Genomic DNA, 23,773 nt, shown 5'->3' with positions numbered 1-23,773 from the left:
GTGTTCTGAATGCCGCAGGTTCTGCCCCACGGGCCTTTCCTCCTGGGCGGTGCTGTCGGCGCTGCCTTCTGTTCAGAATCTGAGTGGCCGGTGGGCAAGTCAATCACAGGGACCCGCCCACCCGCCAATCGGGAGGCTCGAGGGTAGCCAATCGCGGCGCTGCGCGCGCAGTTTGAACGCCGCGCGGTGTCTGAGGTGGCGCCCGTTCCCCTCAGCGCGGCTCGGAGCCGCGGCTGCCGACGGCGTTAGCCTCTTCCCGGTAAGGTCCGCTGCGTCACTTGCACTTCCTGTCTGCCTGGGGGACACTTGACGAGAAGAGCGGAGGTGGAGCGGCGGCTCCGGCGGCTCCCGCCGCCCGCGCTGAGGCCGCCGCCGGCCCGGCTCGGCCTGCGATGGGCGCGCCTGTCCGCGGCTCCTCAGGAGTCGGCGTCGGAGGACGCCGCTGTGGAAAGGAAAGTGAGGGGCTGTGTAGGTGCGGACATCTGGGAGTTGTGCGTGTTTTTCTAAGGTGCGCTTTCCACGGATTCTTAAAACTTGTTCGGGCCGGCGCTGTGACGTAGCAGGTGAGGCCGCCGCTGCGGTGCCGGTTCGAGTCCCGGCTGCTCCACTTCCCGTCCCGCGCTGCTGTGGCCTGGGGAGCCGTAGAGGATGGCCCGAGTCCTTGGATCCTGCAGCCGCGTGGGAGACCCGGGAGAGGCTCCAGGCTCCACTGGGGAGCGAGATCCGCGGGTGGGAGACTCCGCTTTTCCTCTCTATGTGTAACTCTGAAATAAGTAAATCTGTTAAGAAGACTTATTTGAAAGGCAGTTACAGAAAATCGGGGGCAGAGACAGAGTTCAGTCCCCAAGTGGCCATAACGGTCGGAGCTGCGCCGATCCGAGCCAGGAGCTCCTTCCAGGCTCCACGTGGGAGCAGGACCAAGAACTGGCCATCCTGCGCTGCTGTCCCAGGATGCCGGCACTCAGGCCTCTACTCGCAGCGCCACAGCGCTGGCCCCCTCCGCGGATTTTTTGAGGACTCCTTTGTATGCATGGACTTAACTTTTTGCACCAGATCAAGCTTTTTAATACCATTTTCCGTGACTTTTTTTCAAGTACCCTAAAAATTCGACATTTTCGTATCCAGTGATCCAACAATGTGATACAACTGAGAATGTTGGGCAGGCCGCGATACACGGGGAGGGGGTACCTTTATCTTACCTATGTGTGAGTCAGCTCCCATCTGCTGATTCTCTTCCCAAATGTCTGGGAGCCAGGAACTCAGTCCAGGTGTCCCAGGTCTGAAGTGGGCAGCAGGAACCCCAGTACTTAAGCAATCACCCTGGCTTCCTAGGTTGAATGTTAGCAGGAAACTGATCCACAGGGGAGGCAGGGCCAGAACCCAGCCACTCCAACACGGGGTGCAGCTTTTTCCCAGCTGTGTGCCAGATGTACCCCCCTCCTCTTAATAACAGAACCCCCAAATCAACACATGTCCCTGGTAAAATAATAAGTATATTTATTAAGATAGGTTTAGATGATGCTGCAGATAAATGATTGATGTGTGCTGGCCTTGGTTGAATTCCAGGAACAGGTCTCAGAAGGTTCACATGTGATACCATTTCGTAAAGCTCAGGAGATAGAACCAAATTAGGCATCATTTAAGTGAACACAGGAGTCTTTAAGAGACATTTTCATAGAAAGAAACTTTAAAAATACATTAGGCAGTGCCTATTTTGTTTGGTGATAAAAGTGGGGAAAATAATGAGCAAAAGCACAGAGGTAAATTCAAGTTATTGCTAACATTCTCTTTGTGGGGGTTAGACAGGTCATGGGTGTTTTGGGTACAATTTGCTTTACACTTTAAGTTGTATTGCAAGTATTCACGTATGTATCCAATACTGGACCAGAAAACAGAAAGAACCCTTCTATAAAAATAAGTCCAAAGAATCATCCGATTTGTCCTAGATACTGATTTCTTTTTGAGAGAGGGAGGACAAAAAGACTGAGACCGATAAAAAGACCATGGAGGGTTGGCCTGGGGGTTGAGGCAGCAATTAGGATTCCCTGTGCCACGTGGGAGTGCCTGATTGGAGTCCCTGCTTTTGCTCCTGACTCTAGCTTCCTGTATTACAGACCCTGGGAGGCAGCACTGGTGGCTCAAGTAGTTGGGTTCTTGCCAATCACATGGGGCACTTGGATTGGGTTCTGGTTCCAGGCTTCTGCCAGTTCCAGTCATGTGCATCCTGAGAGTAAGCGAGTGAATGGAAGATCTCTCTCTGTCTCTCTCTCTCTTTCTCTCTCTCTGTCTCTGTTTTTCTGCCTATCCAGAAAGAAATTACCACCTCCACACAGAGGAAATGCCTTTATGTCAACTAATTGTGAGTTTTGGCTATCGGATTCTCAATAATTTGGAATTTGACAGCAAAGTACATGTCTAGAAGAATTGATGGGAGTGGGAGACTAAAATCTGTGTACAAAATGGAGAGCAGCAGAAGGAAATTGTTGCCACTGTGTGCAAAGTTCACACACCGATTTAAAGTGCCTAAAATGTAAAAAGCCAACAGCTCTGCTGAATAGGCCTTGAGGAAACAGTCACCTAACCCACTGTTGTGAAATGCTCTTGGTTAGTTTGTGCCATTGCTGATCAGCCTTGGGAAACTGATTTGAGTGATTCCAAGCCAGCAAGTCACTTTATTTACTCTGAAATTCTTGCCTGGTAATGTCAAACTCACATGGTTTTTCCTTTTCTTTCTTTTTTTCCCCATAAAACACAATTAATAGGGCCAGAAAGAGACAGATTAGAACATAGAAACTTAGGTGAGAATCTGATCCTCGATGATGGTTATTCCCCCAGCTATGTCACATGAATAAATGGCTCTTTGTCCAGCCTAGGGAATTTTGTTTTCCTCATTGGAACCAGGGCACTTTCCACAGAGACTGAGAGAAACAGACAAAGCTCGATTCTTTTTCACTCCTTTCTAGATTCCTTGCCTTCTGCCGCTCTGCAGTTGTGACATCACACGGGACACACTCAGGTAACGTGAATCGCAGTTTATCTTGACTGCATTTCAGAATACTAGATGTGGGAAACACCAGAATCTCATCGTCCGTAAGTATCCAAACCTCCCCAAATTCAAGTTACTTCCACAGATGGCCTATTTATCCACTTCCTAATACTTTATCACATCTGTGTCCCAGACTGACCTTTTCTGATAACTGTCCCCCGGCCACGAAGGTGCCTGCTGGGGAGCATGAGGGGAAGCAGATGTGTGGTAACAGAGATTGTTAGCCTTAGAAAGAAATCTTTCCAGATTTGGATACGATCAAAGATTTCTACAGAGTTAGACACACAGAAAAGTATTTTTAGAGGGTTAGTGAATGTGAAGAATTCAACTGAGCAGGGGCTTATTGAGGATCTGAAAGTGCAAAAAACAATGCTAGGACATGGGGGAAGGGGAAGGATTCCGTGAGGATAACCCCACCCTGCAGTTGTGTGAGAATCTTTACTAGTACAAGGACGAATGAAGTGAGTCTCAGCCGAAGTTCTGTGGTTTCACTCCAGAGAAGCAGAGAGAAACTGGGAAAAGCCGAAGGGAACAAAAAAAGCCAAAATGTGAATTGAGAGAGAGCCTTGAAATCCCAAGCCCAAGGGCAGAGGCTGTGGCCTGGAAGTGGTGCGGCCGGGAGGTGCAGCCCTGGGAGCTGGGATCTGTCTGCTGACTTCCTGTGGGGCAGTGCTTATGCACATACTACTCCAGGGTTACAGGTGAGAATTTATGAAAGCGGTGGTTCTCACACCTGTCAGCCCTCATGTTCCCGTTTTGTGTCTCACATTTATTTGTGGACTCTTCCAGCCCAAAACAAAATTCTTAGGTAGCAATAACCTTTTTTTTTTTTTTAAGATTTATTTATTTATTTGAAAGGCAAAGTTACAGAAAAGCAGAGGTGGAGAGAAAGAAGTCTTCCATCCACTGGTTCACTCCCCAGATGGCTGCAACAGCTAGAGCTGTGCCAATCTGAAGCCAGGAACCAGGAGCATCTTCTGGGTCTCCCACATGGGTTCAGGGGCTCAAGGACTTGGGCCATCCTCTACTGCTTCCTCAGGCCAAAGCAGAGAGCTGGAGCAGAAGTGGAGAAACCAGGACTTGAAGCAGTGCCCATATGGGATGCCAGCACTGCAGGTGGCGGCTTTACCTGCTACGCCACCAGCGCCAGCCCCGTAACAATAACTTTAAAAAAAAAAATCACCATGAGGGGTGGCGCTGTGGCGCAGTGGATTAACGCCCTGGCCTGAATCTCCGGCATCCCATATGGGCGCCAGTTCTAGTCCCAGCTGCTCCTCTTCCGATCCAGCTCTCTGCTATGCCCTGGGAAAGCAGTAGAAAATGGCCCAAATTCCTGGGCCCCTGCACCCATGTGGGAGACCCTGAAGAAGCTCCTGGCTCCTGGTGCCTGCCTTCAAACCTGCTCAGCTCCAGCTGTTGTGGCCATTTGAGGAGTGAAACAGCAGATGGAAGACATCTGTCTCTCTCTCTTGGTGTCTATAACTTTACCTCTCAAGTAAATAAATAAATCTTAAAAAAAAAAAAAAAAGAACCTGAGAGGTACCTGACTTAAGTAGCCCAGTTTGTCTGGCTGGATCTCTCAACTGCTGCTCACCTATGAACAGGGGCGTAAGCAGAGGGCCTTAATGCTCCAGTTAGCTTATCTCTTCCTAAAGCTTTGTACCCATAGGATGTGAACCAAGGCAGCGGCTGTCACAGTCAGCTTTGCCCTGCAGAGCCCAGAGCTCCTGGGGGCCTTTGCACTCACTCCCAGGACAGGAATGTCCTTCCACCATTTTCCTCACTTCCCCCAGGTCACGGCCCTAAAGGGGACGCTCCCCTACTTTTGTTATGCTGGAGGGTCCTTACTGGTGTCATGTGAGGGATTCCTGGATGCCCTCCTGGCCTCCGCATAGGGAATCCTGGACGCTGCCCTGGAGGATACAGCACAAGTGGGCTCACAGACCGTAGTGAGATGGTCAGAGCACAGCGTCGCTGCCCTTAAAAACACTGCAAGAAGCAAGTGAGAAAAGATGAACAAGTTGGTTCAGTGAGCAGCTGGGTTGGCAGGACCTCACCGCCTGAGTCCAGTGCGTGTGGTTTTCCCTTACTGACGTCTCTTGGCTGGATCACAGCCAAGACATGGTAGCTGGCCCTGGTGTCACTCATCAATTAGTCCACTGACAGCTATGATTTTTACATTTCTTTTCTTAAGCAGAGAACTTAAGAGTGTACCCAACCTGTGTCTGGAAAGGCCTCCCGACCCCTGTATCTGTGAATTCTTAATCTTTAGCTTCTCTCGGACATCCTCGTGACCTCGTGACCCTTGCCTCTTGTCTTTCTAAACAGTGTGTACTTTATTACTGCTTAGAACATCGTAGGTATTTCCCCTACATTTTACTAGCTACAAATATATTTATCTTTTTTAATAGAACTGCTCATTTATGAAGCTGAAGGTGTGTGTGTAACAATCCATATTGTTTATTGCTGTATCTGTGGTACATAATAGGCAGGCACTCAGTAAACTTAGCTGAATGGGAGAATCCTGCTCCCTCTCTCCCTGCTCTCTGCTCCCACCTGCTTTGCCTCCCACGCACAAGCACACACATTGGACAGGAACCACAGAGACCTGGTGTTGTGGGTGACAGCATGTTTGCCATTCACCCCATTTATTTCCATTCTGCAGTTGTAAATAATGGCAGGGCTTAACGTGATGGTCTTCAAGTTTTCCCGGTTTAGGTTTCTTTACTCCTCTGCTCTTGGGAGAGTCTTAGTTCTGTGACTGAACCTAAGCCCATCAAACACTTGGACCAAACTGAAAGCTTCTGTTAGGACCATCACCATCATTGCTAGGAGGTTCACTACCAAGATCTGAAAGTGGAAGCAATTTTTTCCACAAAGCATAATTGAATTTTACATAAAGAAGTCTAAAAGTGGAGAAAAACTACATTTTAAAAATTTCAGAAATGATATCACATCATAGCAAAAAAAAAAATTTATAAACAAGTCTAAAGAATGTTCCAGACAGCTTTTTTTTTTTTTTTTTTTTTTTGACAGGCAGAGTGGACAGTGAGAGAGAGAGAGACAAAGAGAAAGGTCTTCCTTTTGCCGTTGGTTCACCCTCCAATGGCCACTGCAGCCGGTGCATCGTGCTGATCCAAAGCCAGGAGCCAGGTGCTTCTCCTGGTCTCCCATGGGGTGCAGGGCCCAAGCACTTGGGCCATCCTCCACTGCCTTCCTGGGCCATAGCAGAGAGCTGGACTGGAAGAGGGGCAACCGGGATAGAATCCAGCTCCCCAACCGGGACTAGAACCCGGTGTGCCGGCGCCGCAAGGCGGAGGATTAGCCTGTTAAGCCACGGCGCCGGCCAGACGGCTTTTTTTTTTTTTAAAAATTTGTTGATTTATGTTTGGAAATCAGAGCTATGGAGCAAGAGGGAGGATGGAGAGAGAGATTTTTCCATTTGCTTGTTCACTCTTCAGTGGCCACATCAGCCAGCACTGGGCCAGGCCAAAACCAGGAGCCAGGAGCTCCAAATGGGTCTCGGTCTCCCATATGGGTGACAGGGGCCCAAACACCTGGGCCATCCTCTGCTATTTTTGCAGGCAGCTGGATAGGAACTGGCGCCCACATGGATTGTGGCAGCTTTACTGGCCCAAGACAGCTTCAAAAACTACAGTAACATTCTTATAAAATAAATACATAAATAAGTGATATTATAAATTACCATCACTGAGAAGAACAAGGATTAAAAGTCCAAGATAAAGCAACACATATGTTTATGTATTTGTTATCTATTTAGTTCTGAAATACCTTGTTACTCAAGAACAAAAAATGCAGTGCTCTACCAACTACCAACTGGAATCAGAATGTCCCATTAGTTCAAAATGCCTATGAAGAAATGGATAGGTGTCTGATCTGCTTAGTTTTCAGTGTGCCCAACAGCCACAAGCGGTCGGGGGGTGAGAGGTGAGGACTTGTTTCAATCTTTCTTTAAGGCCTCACATTCAAAACTGAATAGGCTGAGCTCTGTATTCTAACTCATGCCTTTATGCTGGCTAAAAATAAAACTATCCCTGTCTATACCACCTTGAAATACGCCTTCCATATCCTCCTATACCACTTGGCGATTTGGAAAGAAAGAGGCCTTCTTACCACTAAAGGGACAGCCATCTCTAATGCTACTTTCCTAACCCCCCTCCTGGAGGCAGCTTGTCTTCCAACACGAATCAGACTTGTCCACTGTAAGGCTCGTCAGACTGACAGCTCTGTCATCAGATAAGAGGGCAGACAGGCAGCCTGTCAGGTGACACTGTCAGCCTTTTCCTCCAGCCTGTCCTCCACTCCACCTGCTGTACTAATAACCACCCTCAAGACCAGCAATCCCAACAACCCTCCACCTAGGCCATCTTATTCTATCTCCACCATTTGTTTTTCTTCTTCTTCTTTTTAAGGTTTTATTTATTTTATTTGAGAGAGAGAGAGTTACAGACAGTGAGAGGTTTGGTTCACTCCCCCAAATGGCCACAACGGCCGGAGCTGCACTGATCTGAAGCCAGGAGCCAGGTGCTTCTTCCAGGTCTCCCACGTGGGTTCAGGGGCCCAAGGACTTGAGCCATCTTCTGCTTTCCCAGGCCATAGCAGAGAGCTGGATCAGAAGAGGAGCAGCCAGGACTAGAACCCGATGCCCATATGAGATGCTGGCTCTGTAGGCAGAGAATTAACCTACTGTGCCACAGCGTCGGCCCCACCATTTGTTTCATCCCAACATTTCTTCTTTATTATCATTTATCAAGCAATCTCTTCATCTTTCACCAAAAGATACCAAATATCTTCAACAACTTACCTCTTCTTATTCTGTATGTCAAAAAGCAAACCCTAAGTCTAACCCCATCCTCTACCCTTCCCCTCCCATCAGGCCTCTGACTGGCAGGTTGACTTCACCCATATGACCAGAGTATAGCAATGTCAATAGCTCTTGGTACTGGTAGATAACTTTTCTGGGTGGGTCTAGGCCTTCCTTGCTACTAACAAATGGGCACTAACAGTTTCCATCATCCCACTTCAGGAGATTATTCCCTGCTTTGGGGTCCCTGGCTCTCTCCAGTCAGACAATGGCCCCGAATTTACATCCCAGGTCACGCAGCTACTTATCAACCCCAGTCCTCAGGAAAAGTAGAAAGGACAAATCTTACACTAAAAGCTGCTCTGACCAAGCTTTCAAGCTCCACTTGGGCTGGATTAAACTACCCCCATCAGCCCTGCACTGTGTAAGGGCCCTTCCAAAAAAAACCTCTCAATATTTTGCCTTTTGGACTGATGTGCGGATGTCCCTTGGTTCTTCCGACTATGCACCCTCAATCCCCACTCCTGCCACCCCATCTGATCCCACCTCTCTTCAGACATCCACAAATGGATCTATGGAAATGCACACTTACTGCCCAGCCCCATACCCAAAAGCTCCAGGCAACTCCTCTCCTATAAATGTAGGGGACAATGTCTTCCTGTCGTCTTTACATCCCTCCTTATCCCCTTGCCCCACCAAACTACAGGGTAAGTGGGCTGGGTCTTACAGGGCGTCCTGTGTTGGGTCCACCTCACTTCCTCCCTCCTCATTATACAGTTATCCCCTCAGGACCACTCACAGTTAAGCTCGCCTGGACTCAAGCTCCACTACCAATGGTGCCTGAAAACTCAGACCCTTCTGCCCTTGGTGAACCTGCCTCTGGGAAACAGTGACCACCCAGCCACCTGCCATTTCCAACACTGGATAAGTACTGACCCTCTCTTACACCACTACCAACTCTTCCTACAGCTTCTGTGAGAGGAATATCAAACACGCTCCTCACCCATCCACCCTCCTGGCTCCTTTCAGATACTGAATATTTACACCTCCAGGAAACCTCCGACATCACTCCCCTTGAGATCTACAGTTTCCCTATCTCCTCCTACTGTCTTAGTCCCTCTCCATACCCCACGATGGAACTCCTAATCACCTTCTCTCTCCTATTCCTTTGTGCTGGCTCTAAACCAGCACCCGCCCCTGGGATACGTCATGCGTGGCAAGTCCAGATTCATGCTACTTCCACTCCTAAACTACTTCACTCTACCTTCTGCCCCATTACAGGCTGTGTGGGCCCTATCACTTTGTGCTTTGACTTTGCTCAGGCCTGCTCCCACAACTGCTTCGACTGGACTGAGTACACATTATCCCAACTGGAGGCACACCCACTCCATCTGTGCTTGACCAAGGACAATAAGGGGTTGTGTGAGGACACTTACTGGAAGGGCTGTCCATCATGATCTTGTAAATACTACTATATGGACCATGGCTATGGCCTCCCCGGAAAACAACTCTCCAAAATCATGCCACCAGGTTACACCAGGTACTCACTGCTCACGGACAGCCCCATAACTTCCCAGCGTGCTCAACCCCTTTTAACTTTTACTATAACTGATCCTCACCCTCAGGACTGGCAAAATGGGGTTGAAGGATCAATCAACATATATACTGGTTCTAACATGGGAGATCCACATGGAACTATAAAAATCATTAGGGTTTACACTCAGCTCCCAACAGCCCCCATGGATGTCGTAGTTGATACAGTAAAGGAATCTTCTAAACATGTGTCCCAGTTAATTAATCCTATAAGACCTCCTGTAACACAGCTACAGCTCATTAATCTACCGCTTACTTTACTTCATCAGCTGGCCAGTTCTACCTTGCCTTTGGCCCTTTATCAACAAGAGTATTTTGTGTGTGCTCCCTTCAGGAACCTCCCATTGCTGCTACTCTACTCTCCAGTATCTCTGCTCTGACAAACTCCTGTCCTCCCTATCCTCAAAGGGTTGTCGGTCATCTTCCTTTACATTCAGGAGGACAAAATGCAACACGCTGGGTTACAAATGTGGCCGCAGAACACAATGAACTTGCACGTCACAACATTCCTTGTGTTACCAACACAACCGTCAATGCACGACTTCCCTGTCTACATTTGGGACCTCATTCCTCAGGAGTCATACTCTCCTGCATCAATGACTCTACCCCCGGCCCGTGTGTATTGCTGGTCCTCTCCCCTCACTTCACATTGTATGATTATTCAGAATTCTTTCTACAGACAATCCCCTCTACCCCCAAGAGACGAGCGGCCCTTCTCCCCCTTCTGGCTGGGATCAGCCTCGCAGGCTCCCTCTCCTCAGCAGTGATTTCAGGAACACCTTTGGGCCACGACGTTATCTCGACCAACCAACTGCAAGAACAACTCCAGCAGTTACAACAGGAGATCACCAGGTTCACTGAGACCCAGGTCTCCAAAGTCAAATCACCTCACTAGCAGGGGTGGTACTACAAAACAGACAGGCATTAGACCTTTTACAGCTGAAAAAGGGGGAACTTGTATCTTGCTGGAAGAACAGTGTTGTTATTATGTTAACCAGTCAGGCCAGGTGGAACAAAATGTTAAAACTCTTCAACAAATCGCAACATCCATCAAACAGTCTTTACTAGGGCCCAGAGATCCCCTCAGTTCCTCTCCTCTACAGAGTTCCCTGGTTACTTGGCTGATGCCCCTCCTGGGGCCACTTGCTGCTATACTCACCCTGGCTTTCATATTGCCTTGTTTGTTTAAATGCTTACAGGAAATAATAATGGAGCAAACCAAAGTTTTCACCAATCAGGTGGTCAACCAGATGGTGTTACAGGGATATACCCAGCTCCCATGACTCCGACCCATGTCAGGAGGAAGTATCTTCAGAAGATAGACCACCGTCCCTCGACCCATCCTGGGCTTATGGGGAGCTGGTATAGTCCCATACAACCCTTGCCTTATAAAAAAAATAAAAGAGGAGGATATTAGCAACACTGGCACCTTCTTATCCTAGGGCGCCACCCTGCAAAGATAGGTTTCGGTTTCCCAGAGATATGTTTCGGATTCTCATATGGGGCCTGATTTACCAGAAATCCTGTGTCTAGATGGCCCAACTGCAAGCATCAATGTCACCCCCTACCCTGTGGTGGAAAGCAAAGGCCACGCCAAGATGGCCACTGGCAAGCCAGCCTCAGTTACTCAGGAATGGCTTTGGAACCCACCTGGCAACGGAGCCTGCCTGACAACAGGCAGTAATTGGTTAGGGCATAAACCACCCCTTGACAGGATTGGCTGCCTCAGCTATATAAGCTACTGCACCAACTGAAATAAACGAGTCTGTGACTAGCCCCGCTTTCACCCGACTCCCGGGGGCTGTGTCGTAACTCTGCGCCTCTTTCCCCCACCATGTTTCTCCTCTCAGAACGAATCCACAGCAACACTATCCCAACAGGATTCACTGCCCCACTTTCTTTTCTCTGCAAGGCTATAATAAGAACAGTTTTTCCAGCACAGGCTGCTGTTCTCTCATGCACAGAGAGGTAGCCTGTCAGTTCTTGGCATTAAAACCTTTTCTTTTACTCCACTGTTTGGTGTGTTTTGTGGTGGCCTTTCAAGGAGCCTGGAGCCTCTTCAAGGTATCCTCCATGGGTGCAGAGGCCCAAGAACTTGGCCCATATTCCACTGCTTCCCCGGGCTGTTAGCAGGGAGCTGAATCAAAAGCGGAGTACCTGAGATGTAAACTGGTGCCCATATGGGATACAGGTGCTGTAGCTGGTGACTTAACCTACTCTGCCATGGCGCTGGCCCCTTTTGTTTTAATTCTTTAAAAATGACTTTTTGGGGGGCATTTAGCCTACCAGTTAAGATACTTGAGACCCACAAAAAGTTCCAGGGTTTGATTCTCAACTCTAGCTTCGACTCCAGTGTCCTGCAAATGTAGACCCTAGTAGGCAGTGGTGATAACTCAGGTGATTGGTTTCTGCCACCTGCATAGGAGATCTGGACGGATTCCAAGCTCTGGGCTGGCTTTGACCTGCCCTACCCCAGCTATTGTGGTCGTGGGGGAGGGAGCCAGCGAATGAGAGTGCTCAGTCTCTGTGTCTCTTTGCCTACTAAGTAAATAAAAACTTTTCTTTTTCTTTCTTTCTTTCTTTCTTTTTTTTTTTTTTTTTTTTCTTGACAGATAGAGTTAGACAGTGAGAGAGAGAGACAGAGAGAAAGGTCTTCCTTCTGTTGGTTCACCCCCTAAATGGCCGCTACAGCCGGCGCTACGCCGATCCAAAGCCAGGAGCCAGGTTCTTCCTCCTGGTCTCACATGCGGGTACAGAGGCCCAAGCACCTGGGCCATCCTCTACTGCCTTTCTGGGGCCACAGCAGAGCTGGACTGGAAGAGGAGCAACTGGGACTAGAACCGATGCCCATATGGGATGCCGGCACCGCAGGCAGAGGATTAACCAAGTGAGCCATGGCGCTGGCCCATTTAAAAATTAATTTTTATATCATGTGTGCTTTAGTAGTAGAAATGATGTAAGATAAAGAGTTACAGGCATGGTGCAAATTTCAGGTTTTGAATAAAACTGAAATGTTCAATAGTGATAATTTTCTGAAGTCCTTGTTTAAGGGAAAAGAAAAAACTTTAGTTTTATGTGTGTGTGTGTGTGTGTGTTTTACCCTCAATCCCTATTAAGAGTATGTATGTTATGTGAATATAGGGTTGCACCTACAGTACATCATGATTTAAATATACCAGAGGCTTACCTGCTGGTTCTTGTGAAATGCTATTTTGAGGATTTGGAATTACATAATCTACTTACTCCACTTAAATTTTGGCAGTAACACTGTGTAACAATTTACTTTTGAAAATAATTCTTTTCAAAAATTTGAGAGGGGCTGGTGCTGTGGCACAGCGGGTTGACGCTCTGGCCTGAGCACCGGCAACCCATATGGGCACCGGTTCTAGTCCTGGCTCCTCCTCTTCTGATACAGCTCTCTGCTATGGCCTGGGAAAGCAGCAAAAGATGACCCAAGTCCTTGGGCCCCTGCACCCGCATGGGAGACCTGGAAGAAGCTCCTGGCTCCTGCTTCGGATCGGCGCAGCTCCGGCTGTTGTGGCCAATTGGGGAGTGAACCAGCAGATGAAAGATCTCTCTCTGCCTCTCCTCTCTCTGTGTAACTCTGACTTTCAAATAAAATCTTTATTTGAAAGATTTTTAAAGATTTAGATAAATCTTTTAAAAAATAAATTGAGAAAGAGGTGGAGAGAGCGAGTGTGCTCTCATCTACTGGTTCCTGCAAGCATTTGCAATGGCTGACAATAGCCAGGAGCTGGCAACTCAGTCCAGGTCTCACAAATGGATGGGAAACCAAATCACTTAAGCTATATATATTTTAGGTTTATTTATTTATTTGGCAGAGTTAAAGAGAAAGAGAAGCAGAGTGGGTGTTTTAATTTTTTAAAAAAATTATTTATTTATTAAAAAGGTAGAGCTACAGAGAAAGATCTTCCATCTAGTGGTTCACTCCCCAGATAGCCACAATGGTCAGGTTGGGCAAGGCCAAAGCCAGGAGCCAGGAGCTTCATCCAGATCTCCCATGTGGGTGCAGGGGCCCAACGACTTGGACCATCTACAACTGCTTTCCCAGGACATTAGCAGAGAGCTGGATCAGAAGTGGAGTAGCTGGGACTCCAACCATCGCCCATATGGGGTGCAGACACTGCAGGCGGCGGCCTTACCCTCTACACCACAGTGCCAGTCCCTGCATTGCTTTCTTTGTTCTGTGTGTCAGGGTTGATCTGAGTCTTGTAGTTTACCATAACTGGAAATAGAATCAGTAGCGTAGTATTTGTTTAAATGGCTTTTAAATGACAATACATAAATTCTAGGACTTCCAGCCCTTAAAATCTCTTAGCAAGGCAGTGGTAGGAAACTGATAGAGGTCAGGGGATCACACCCTTGTCAGAGAGGTTCCCACAGAGGAGCCCGAGTTCTCCCTGTGATGCTCACATGAGTCATTTGTGTACAACCAAAGAAGTGAGACACATTGGGTGTAAATAAGTAAGGAGACTGCACACTGTATTGTTGGATCAAGGAATCATGTTGGAACTTTATAATTCAATTCTGTGAAGTCCAAAGTATAAATACAGAGAATAATGGTACCTAAAAAAAAAAAAAAAAAAAAGTATGTCGTATTTGAGTCAGATCTCCTTAAAGGCTGGCATTTTATTCTGGGTCTACATCTGTGCAGAGCCCACACCAAAGAGCTCAGCACACATCCGTCTGAGTCACCTTCCTCCTCACCCAGGACACCGTGTGTGGTCGAAGCTGACGTCTGTTGTCTGTTCCGTCGCTCTGCCTGCCTTGTTTTCCAGGCCCACCAGCCTCCTCTCGCTGGGAGGACCCTTTCACACTGTCAGCTGAGACAATGGAAGCACTCCTGCCTGCACTGCTCTGTGTCTGCAGATTCGAACCTCTTCCGGGGACACCTCCCTGACGCCACCCTGCCTTCTGACAAGGTGGGCTCCCCCTCTGCTGCGCCGTTCTTCTTGGCATCTTTTAGGCCGTCGCGACTCCCTGCTGGGGCAGTGGCTGCATCCTGGAGCACAAAGTTCTTTGAGGCACAAATCACTACTTTAAATAACTTCAGAAGTTGTAGTGATGGAATGAAGAAAAACGGAATACTACACACAAGTCACTGCTGGAGAAAGAGTAAGCTCAGCCCCCAGACGAGGCACGAGGTGCCTGTGCCCTGCACCAGCCCCTGGCCCTCCAACGTCCCCAGTGTCTTTCAGTCCATTTCAGGAACAAAGGATGGCCTGCAGCAGCCCCTGGAGGCCACCATCACCTGTGTGATCGGTGAGCACGAGATCCCCTAGGGGCTCAGGCACACACAGGCTATGGACCTCACAGTGGTGGCCTTGGTTGTGAACATGCTAGGTTCTGTGATACATGGCTGGCCTCCAACTAGCTGCTTTCAAAAACGGGACCAGCCATTTCTGGTTTTTTTTAATATTGCAAATAAAATGTCCTTGTATGCTTGAGATGCTTTTCTCTTTTATTTCTAAACAATAAGGGAAAAAAATCAAGTGTAAATTTGCTCTCAGAAAATCTTGGAAAACTGTCTTGGGAGGGGCAAGGAAGGGATTCCTACAAACACACGCGCGCGCGCACACACACACCCGCCAGCCTTATGCAGCCATCACTTCGGCCTTCCCTGTGGTCAGCATGGGAGCCTGCCAGGACCTGCCAGTTGAATATTGTAGTGAAATTGACACATTAAAACCTGCATGTTGGCTTGGCACTGTGGCACAGCAGGTGAAGCCACTGCCTGCAGCACTGGCATCCCCTATGGGCACTGGTTGAGTCTCAGCTGCTCCACTTCCTATCCAGCTCCCTGCTAACAAGCATGGGAAAATGGCAAAAGATAGCCCAAGTACTTGGGCCCATGTACCCATGTGGGAAACCGAATGAAGCTCCTGGCTCCTGGCTTTTGCCTGGCCCAGCCCTGGCAAAATTGGAAGTGGGACTCGAACCAGTACCCATATGGGATGCCGGCACTGCACATGGCAGCTTTATCACAGCTACACCACAGCGCCGGCCCTTCCTTCCCCTCTCTTTCTTATAACTCTGCCTTTCAAATGAAAATAAATATTTTAAAATAAAATTTGCATATAAATTTTCTCAAAGCAAATGTTCAAAATTTGTGACCAATGTATCACGGGCTTACAGATATCTTTTATGATGTTTGTGTAAACTGTGTAGCTGCTTTGCATGCTAAATGGTGCTTCCCAGAGCAGAAACTGCCCTACAAAAAGGAGTCTTTGTCAGGGCTCACTTCAGGCAGCGACAGCGGCACAGCGAGCCCCCTCAATGATCAGCAGCCCCAGTGGGAGGAGTCTGTGTGCTGTGTCTCCCAGAGTGAGGGAGCTCCTGATCTGCCAGAGTGCAGGCTGGAGAGTGTCGTGGGGAGGAGACATGCTGTTGGCAAGAATTGTCCAATGTAGCCCCTTTGTTTTTAATTTAATTAATTTATTTGCAAAGCAGAATTTTATATATAGGTATGTATATATAATACCTATATTACATGGTATATAATTATTATACATATTATATATATGTATACATGCCTATAGAGAGAGAGAGACACACACAGACACAGAGACAGAGAGGTCTTCCATCCACTTGTTCAGTCCCCAAAGGGCCACAATGGCCAAGGCTTGGCTGATCAGGAGCCAGGAGCTTCTTCCAGGTCTCCCACATGAGTGCAAGGGGGCCCAAGCACTTGGGCCGTCTGCTGCCTGCCCAAGAGATTAGCAGAGAGCTGGATCAGAAGCGCAGCAGCTGGGACTGGATCCCAGCATTGCAGGCGGTGGTTCAACCTGCAGTTAATCTGCTGTGCCACAGCACTGGCCCCAAGTGAGCTCTTTAGTCCAACCTCTTTCTCAGTTTTCTTTAGTCTGCTTCACTGCTTCTATCAAAGAGTCCAAAGTAGGCCTGGTCCAGAGAAAAGTTTTCTGTCTCTGAGTCTTTATAGCTCATACCCAGACACAGCAAAAAGAAACAGATTGTAAAAGTGTTACTGGGGGCCGGCGCCGCGGCTCAACAGGCTAATCCTCTGCCTTGCGGCGCCGGCACACTGGGTTCTAGTCCCGGTCGGGGCGCCGGATTCTGTCCCAGTTGCCCCTCTTCCAGGCCAGCTCTCTGCTGTGGCCAGGGAGTGCAGTGGAGGATGGCCCAAGTGCTTGGGCCCTGCACCCCATGGGAGACCAGGAGAAGCACCTGGCTCCTGCCATCGGATCAGCGCGGTGTGCCGGTCGCAGTGTGCCGGCCGCAGTGGCCATTGGAGGGTGAACCAACGGCAAAAAGGAAGACCTTTCTCTCTGTCTCTCTCTCACTATCCACTCTGCCTGTCAAAAAGAAAAAAAGAAAAAAAAAAAGTGTTACTGGGACTGGCACTGTGGTATAGCGGGTAAGGCTGCCGCCTGCAGTGCCGGCATCCCATATGGGTACTGGTTCGAGTCCCACTTCCCATCCAGCTCTCTGCTATGGCCTGAGAAAGCAGTAGAAGATGGCCCAAGTCCTTGGACCCCTGACCCCACATGGGGGGCCCGGAAAAGCTCCTGGCTTTGGATCAGCACAGCTCCAACTGTTGTGGCCAATGGGGAGTGAACCAGCAGATGGAAGAGCTCTCTCTCTCTCTCTCTCTCTCTCTCTGCCTCTGCCTCTGCCTCTCTGTAACTCTGCCTTTCAAATAAATATGAGTAGTTTTAAAAAAAACTAGATGACTGGGAGTTGAACAATCAACATTGAGTAAAATGAGTAGTGTCAGAAAATCATACATGGCAAAGTGATACTATGGCTCTATGTAATAGTATTTTATAAACCACATACCTCTGTGTGTTACCTAAGTTTACAGATGTATTTAGTACCAGTTGCCATTGCTGTAGGAATTTGGGAAGCCCAGTATTTGTCAGGTCCTCCTGAAGCTGTGGTCAGGACCAGGGTCATCTATAATCTCGACTGGACTGGAGCTCCCAGGCCTGACGGGGCTCACACAGCCCTTGGTCAGAGACCTCAGCTCCTTTCCCCATGGCTATCTCCAGAGGGCGACTCCTGACAAGGGCTGCTGACTGCTCCTGGAGTGAGTGATCCAGGAGAGTGGGAGCATCAGCATGAGAGTTCTCATCGGCTCTTGGGAACGACATCCTGTCCCCTCTGCCGTCCAGTGTTGACCACAGTACAGTGTGGGAGGGCACACGAAGGTGCAAACATGATGCATGGTCACTAGGGCCATCTGGGAGGCTGTTTGCCATTGTTACCACACAACAGCTTGCCTCTCAGGTCTTACAGCCACAGGGTGAAAATCCAGGTGCTCCAACTACACCTTCGCCCCAGCGTCGCCAATGCTGGTCAATCAAATCTGAGTTTTGGGGTTGGTGGCCGCTAGACAAGGGTATTCTCTCCCTCCCTGACCCCCGAGTTCTACTGGTGATTCTGATGCATGATTAAACCTGAGACCTGTCGGAGGAGATATAAGGAATGTAAGACTGATATTTAATTGAACAAGCTATTCAATTATTACTTGATTTTATGGATAATACACAAGAGGAAATATCAGAGACTTTGCTCTCTTGGCTTGAGACAGTGGGAATAAGACATGATTCTAAAGAAACCTGATTCAGGCATGGATGAGGGCGAGGTTTTCTGTTTGGAAAGCAGCCCTATGTGCCAACAGCCCGTGTTTGTGTGGCTGCTGCTGCCCCCAGCTGGAAGCAGGCTGGAGACTGATGATTCCCCCATGAGCATTTGCTTGTTCGGGAGGTTTTTGGGAAGAAGGCTTTTCTGGGGCGAAAGCAGCTTTGGGAGTGAAAAGCCCATCGTCCTCTGGCATTCCTGTGGGAGTCCTGAGGCCTCACACTGGGCCTTCTTCTCTGTCCACTCCGGCAGCGTAGGAAGTGGACACACATGGAGTGCCTTGTGCCTCTTCCTTTGAAGGCCAAGGCCAGAGTTTGAAATCAATCAGTGCTGAGGACACAAACCCCACAGCTCCTGCAGCTCCGGAGAGCATGGCCGCAGGACCACACAACCCAAAGCCATGATGGCGTTGGTGTGGGCAAGGGCGTAGCAGTCTTACTCCAGGCTCTCATCTTATGCCAACGTGAGGTTACTAAGTGCGGACACACAAGAGGTGTACAAAGTGACAGCAGAATTTGTTCATAAGTTGAGAATGTGAACACACACACCCATGAGTGTGGATTGCCCCACACAGAGAAATACTGGTTATGAGTGGGCCAGAGGATGGGCCAAAGGGAGGAGAGGTGTGGAAAGGGAGAGAGGGAGAGCACCTGTGTGGCACCTGTAGCCATGGTCCCCTGGTGAGAGAGAGAGAGAGAGAGAGAGAGAGAGAGAGACTGCTCTCCCTATGTTGGCATCTTTTGTGATGGGGACAGGAGCCTCTACAAACGTGAAGCCACCTGGGAGTTTCATGGCACCTCCACAAGTTCCACAGGAAACAGTATCCACATTTCCATGGCAACCTCCCCCCTCCCCCCCTTAGGTCCTGGATGGAGCAGGTGCATCCTGGAAAAGGGGCCATCTTGATTGACAAGAAGGGGAACAGTGTTACATCTGGAGGCTTGCAGAGACTTCCAGCTCGAACAGACCTATCCAGCTCTAGCCTATTTGCCCCATATCAGTGCCACAGAGGTTCTCCATGCTCTGGAGCCTCCCCTGGCTGTAACTCCACTTTGGGTTACTTTCCCCCTTGCTCCCTGGGTTCCAGCCACACTGGCCACCTGTTGTCCCAGGATCCTGCTAGCCCAGGGATTGCCCTTCCACCCCCTCCACAGCACCTCAGGGCCTCTTACTCTTTCTTTGGCCTACAATAATTTTCCCCAAAGGCCTACTGTCATCTAAGAGCTTCCCTCTCTCCAAAGAGCTGAGACAGAAGTGCAGTGTGCAATCCATTCCTCTCTGAAGGGATGGTGAGGCACAAGCTGGCGAGGACACCATGAAGGTCGGCCGGACGGCAAAGTTGTCCATGTTTGTAGGGACAGACACTGGACGGTGCAGCGAGAAGAGGCCAAGGACGTTCACCCCGCAAGGTGGGTGTCATTAGGCTGGAACTGGACAAAGACCACAAACAAGACCCTTGCCCAGAAAGCCAAGGTGCCCCAATCAGGAAAGAGTGGGCAACTATAAGAAAGAAACAATTGAGAAGCTGCAGGAATAAAAATAATCTTCCATACACAACTTTCATTAAAAATGGCTGAAGGGGGGGGGGGGGACTGACATTCTGCGACGCTGTTACTTAAAATGAAAAGACAGAGCCTCTCCCTCGGTCTCCTTTCTGTTTTGCTTTCCACCTTCCTACAAATGTGATATTATCTGACAGTCTTTTTAATGTATCAGCCCCATCAGAAAACAAATTCCACGAATAAACTCTTTCTGTCTATACAGCTATATTTCTTTGACCTTGGGGGAGTTCCTGGCACTTAACACACACTCAATAAGTAGCTTTTGAAAGTGAAAATGAACTGGAATACAGCACAGCCAACGCTGCATGGGCTGAATGTTGAAGTTGTTTGGTGAGTAGATGGGGGTGCGTGAAACATTGAAAATGCCAGATATAGGCCGGCGCCGTGGCTTAACAGGCTAATCCTCCGCCTTGCGGCGCCGGCACCCCGGGTTCTAGTCCCGGTTGGCGCGCCGGATTCTATCCCGGTTGCCCCTCTTCCAGGCCAGCTCTCTGCTATGGCCCGGGAAGGCAGTGGAGGATGGCCCAAGTGCTTGGGCCCTGCACCTGCATGGGAGACCGGGGGAAGCACCTGGCTCCTGGCTTCGGATCAGCGTGATACACTGGCTGCAGCGGCCATTGAAGGGTGAACCAACGGCAAAAAGGAAGACCTTTCTCTCTGTCTCTCTCTCACTATCCACTCTGCCTGTCAAAATAAATAAATTAATTAAAAAAAAAGAAAGAAAGAAAATGCCAGATATAAGGCGCTGCAAAAGTAAAAAAATGGGAACGAGAAGTTTATTTTAGTGCAAGAAAATTTTCAAATGCTGTGAATTTTCATATAAGATTTCTCTTTTAGAAAATTATGTGCCTAAACTAATAGTCCACAATTTAATTCAAAAAGTATTCTCACTGCTCCTCAGGTCAGTCATGGAACCATGAGTTGCTATTTCCTCCAGTCATAAAACTGAGCTTCAGAGACGCCAAATTCTTTGTCTCCACGTGGCCACAGGTCTTAGGCACTGGTCTCCTGATTTCACAGCCGGATACTAGTCAAAGTCCCATGAGCCAGCCATGATAGAGGAGACAGGCAATGCTGGTTCAAAATGGATCACTAAAGAAAAGGCAGTCTAGAAACAATGTACACGTCTGAGGTCCCTGAAGTATAAAGCCACAGGAAAGGCGGTACCTACACGCACGATGACGGTGTTGGGCAGTTTGCAGGACGTCGTTTCCACACCGATTAATTTAACGTCAAAGGCGAGATGGCTCTGCCAGCCGGGACACTGAGAGCCTGCACGTGAGGAAAGGCCTCCTCGCCTTGTGGTTTACAATTTCCCTTCTTACGGAAAACACAGTGGGGGGGGGGGGGGGTAGCGGGAAATGAAGCACGGGGCCCATTCAGAGACGCAAAAGACGGAAAACGGCGACCAAGTGAAAACAACAGTAAACGCCGTCCCTTAAAGGGAAAGATCAACAGGAGCGTGAACGGGAGCTGGAACTCCAGATAGAGGAACCGCGCGGGAAGGCACGGAGGCGGGGGGAGGCGAGGAGGACCTCGGCCCCAGAGGGACCAGCGCTCAGAAAGGCACTGGCACTGTAAATGGCGGGCCCAGCCCCCGCGGTAGCGGCGAGGATCCACTCTCCCTCCCTAACTGGTGAGAAAAGGGGGTGGGGTTCATTGGGTTGGACTTCATTCTCCTCGACTTCAGCATCACTAGATTCTTTGTGCAGATCAGAGCTAGGTGCCCGATGCTCGTGACGCCCGAGGCATAGGACGAGTGGCCGGCGTCGGGGTGCACCTGCTGGTGTACCTGGTATACGTACGCGGAGCTCTCCGCGCAATGCGCCTGCAATGGCCCTTGGTGGTGGCCTAGCAGCCTAGCTCCTGGCAAGAGGGAGACGCAAAGACAAACCAGCCTACGGAGAGCCGCGAGAAGAGCCCGCCACGGCTCTTCACTTACAGGACGCTATGCACAGGAGACAAGGCAGCTAGCTGTCCGCGACTGCGTCACATACGCTTCACCCAATCGAAGGCTCCAACCCTACATCACCCTATCCCATTGGCCTAAATGAAAACAGCGCAGGAGCCAATCGCACAGCCGCCTCTTCGCGCTCAGCAGAAGCAGCAACATAATCTACTTTCTACTTGCAGCTGTCAGCTGCGTGTTTAACCAGGTCAGGAAGCGGCAGGCAGAGGCAAGGCGCACGCCAAGGCCAAGACGCGCTCGTCGCGGGCCGGGTCGCAGTTCCCCGTGGGCCGCGCGCACCGGCTGCTGCGCAAAGGGCAACTGCGCGGAGCGCGGGGGCACCCGTGTAACCTGGCTGTAACCCTGGAGCTGGTGGGCAACGCAGTGCGCAACAAGACGCGCACCTGCAGCTGGCCATCCGCAACGACGAGGTTATTAAGCTGCTCGTCGGCCTGTGCCTGCAAAGGCTCTTTTCAGAGCCATGGGACGGTCCCTGGAGAGCCAACGTCCCCTGGGGCCAGGTGGCGAGGGCTACCCCCGACAGGCGAGTGGAGGGACACTGCACTCTGCGGTATGACAGGGCACTCGATGCCCACATAGCTACGTGCGAGCCTGGCTGGACACGAGCGAAGAATGGACAGACAGCTCTCTCCAGAGGTCTCTGGGTGGCTCTGAAAAGAGCCTTTGGGGCTTGGTCGGTGGCCGCACGGCGCAGCTTACTTCTTCTTGGCGGCCGTCTTCTTGGCCTTCGCGGCCTTGGGCTTGGCAGCCTTGGGCTTAGGAGCCTTGGGCTTGGCGGCCTTCGGCTTCACGGCCTTGGGCTTGGCGGGGCTCTTGGCTGCCTTCTTGGGCTTGGCCGCAGCCTTGGCCTTCTTGGGGCTCTTGGCCACCTTCTTGACGGCCGCCGCCGCGGGCTTCTTGGCCTTCTTGGGCGTCTTCTTCACCGCCTTCTTGGTCCCCGCGGCCTTCTTGGGCTTCTTGGGGGTGGCGCCCGCGGGCTTCTTGGGCTTGGCCGCGCCCGCCTTCTTGGCCTTGGGCTTGGCCTCGCCGGAGGCCGCCTTCTTGTTGAGCTTGAAGGAGCCCGAGGCGCCGGTGCCCTTGGTCTGCACCAGGGTGCCCTTGCTCACCAGGCTCTTGAGGCCCAGCTTGATGCGGCTGTTGTTCTTCTCCACGTCGTAGCCGCCCGCCGCCAGCGCCTTCTTGAGCGCGGCCAGCGAGAGCCCGTTGCGCTCCTTGGAGGCGGCCACAGCCTTGGTGATCAGCTCGGACACCGGGGGCCCGGCGGCCTTGCGCTTCGCCGCGCCCGCGCCGGGCTTCTTGGCCGCCTTCTTCTTGGCGGGGGACTTCTCGGCAGGCGCCGGCGCGGCGGTCTCGGCAGGAGCGGCTTCCGACATGGCGGCAGGAGTCGCTGCGGAGCCCGGAGCACAAGTTTTGGCGATGCCGCCTCGCTCGGGTCGGGGCTTATATAAGCCGGCGCTGCCTCGTGATTGGTGGAGCGTCCAATCCGCCGCCCTCGGGCCGCCGCCGCGCGAGGCTGCGTTTCCAGGTTGTGTTTGTTCGTCCCCGAAATTCGATTAAATGCAGAAAACATCGGCACGGAATTTGACGCTTAGGCGTTCCAAAGGAGGAAACCAGCCCCCAGGTTCACGGACTTGCTTGTGGGTTCGTCAACCGTGCGCAATGGAGGCGGGATATTTTTAAAAATCCCTCCGGCGTTTGGTGAGAACCCCTTGGGCTGACGGCATCCTGCTACTCAGTTGCAAGTTGCAATAAATTTCGAACAAGTATCCAGCGAACAGCGTTTAGAAGGGGTTGTTCCTAGTGTCAGCCTTTGATTCCTAAAAGAGGAGCGGCGCTGGGTTCCTGGGTTTGGACGGAAACATTGTTTCTAGCTGTAGCAAGTAGCACAGGGAGCGCGCAGCTGGCTGTCCGCAGCCTCTCGCCGGTCACACAGAACTGGCTGTAAAGACAGTTTATGGGGGCCGAGGAGGTCTTCAGGGAATGAGGTTTTCAGCTTGGAAAATCTGGGTTTTCAGAGCGATTGTTGCGAATAGCAACCGGAGGGTCAGAAAAGCCCTTGGACTTTAGAATCCAACTCCTTGAAATCAAACTCTGAATTGTGTACATTTCCTAATTAGGATACTTACTTTAGTTGCTGGTTTAAATGTATTAAAATA

The 23,773-nt window shown here is 50.2% G+C and overlaps 2 protein-coding genes across 2 annotated transcripts; one reads left to right on the top strand and one right to left on the bottom strand.

Annotated features, from left to right (window-relative positions):
* Positions 1–9: 9 nt before the first annotated feature.
* On the top strand, positions 10–14,925 carry LOC133756392 (uncharacterized). The gene is made up of 4 exons (XM_062187095.1): positions 10–86; positions 172–259; positions 2,964–3,016; positions 14,140–14,925. Exons 1-4 carry the CDS (start codon positions 10–12, stop codon positions 14,765–14,767), a joined length of 846 nt encoding a protein of 281 aa, XP_062043079.1. The 3' UTR covers positions 14,768–14,925.
* Positions 14,926–22,031: 7,106 nt separating this feature from the next.
* H1-5 (H1.5 linker histone, cluster member) lies at positions 22,032–22,990 on the bottom strand. Its single transcript, XM_062187301.1, has one exon. The coding sequence runs from the start codon at positions 22,988–22,990 to the stop codon at positions 22,313–22,315; it is 678 nt and encodes a 225-aa protein (XP_062043285.1). The 3' UTR covers positions 22,032–22,312.
* Positions 22,991–23,773: the final 783 nt, after the last annotated feature.

The sequence above is a fragment of the Lepus europaeus genome, chromosome 3, assembly GCF_033115175.1.
Source record: "Lepus europaeus isolate LE1 chromosome 3, mLepTim1.pri, whole genome shotgun sequence".
In the NCBI taxonomy this organism is placed as follows: domain Eukaryota; kingdom Metazoa; phylum Chordata; class Mammalia; order Lagomorpha; family Leporidae; genus Lepus; species Lepus europaeus.
The sequence above is the reverse complement of the archived record's forward strand: the minus strand, read 5'-3'. Positions and strand labels throughout refer to the sequence as shown.

What these genes read in the sequence shown, in the direction of transcription:
- H1-5 (XM_062187301.1), bottom strand. Translation starts at nt 22,990, where the DNA reads ATGTCGGAAGCCGCTCCTGCCGAGACCGCCGCGCCGGCGCCTGCCGAG.
- LOC133756392 (XM_062187095.1), top strand. Translation starts at nt 10, where the DNA reads ATGCCGCAGGTTCTGCCCCACGGGCCTTTCCTCCTGGGCGGTGCTGTC. An exon ending in TTCTGTTCAGAATCTGAGTG is followed by an intron (nt 87 to 171) that starts GCCGGTGGGCAA and finishes CTGCGCGCGCAG; the next exon opens with TTTGAACGCCGCGCGGTGTC. An exon ending in ATCACACGGGACACACTCAG is followed by an intron (nt 3,017 to 14,139) that starts GTAACGTGAATC and finishes ACATCTGTGCAG; the next exon opens with AGCCCACACCAAAGAGCTCA.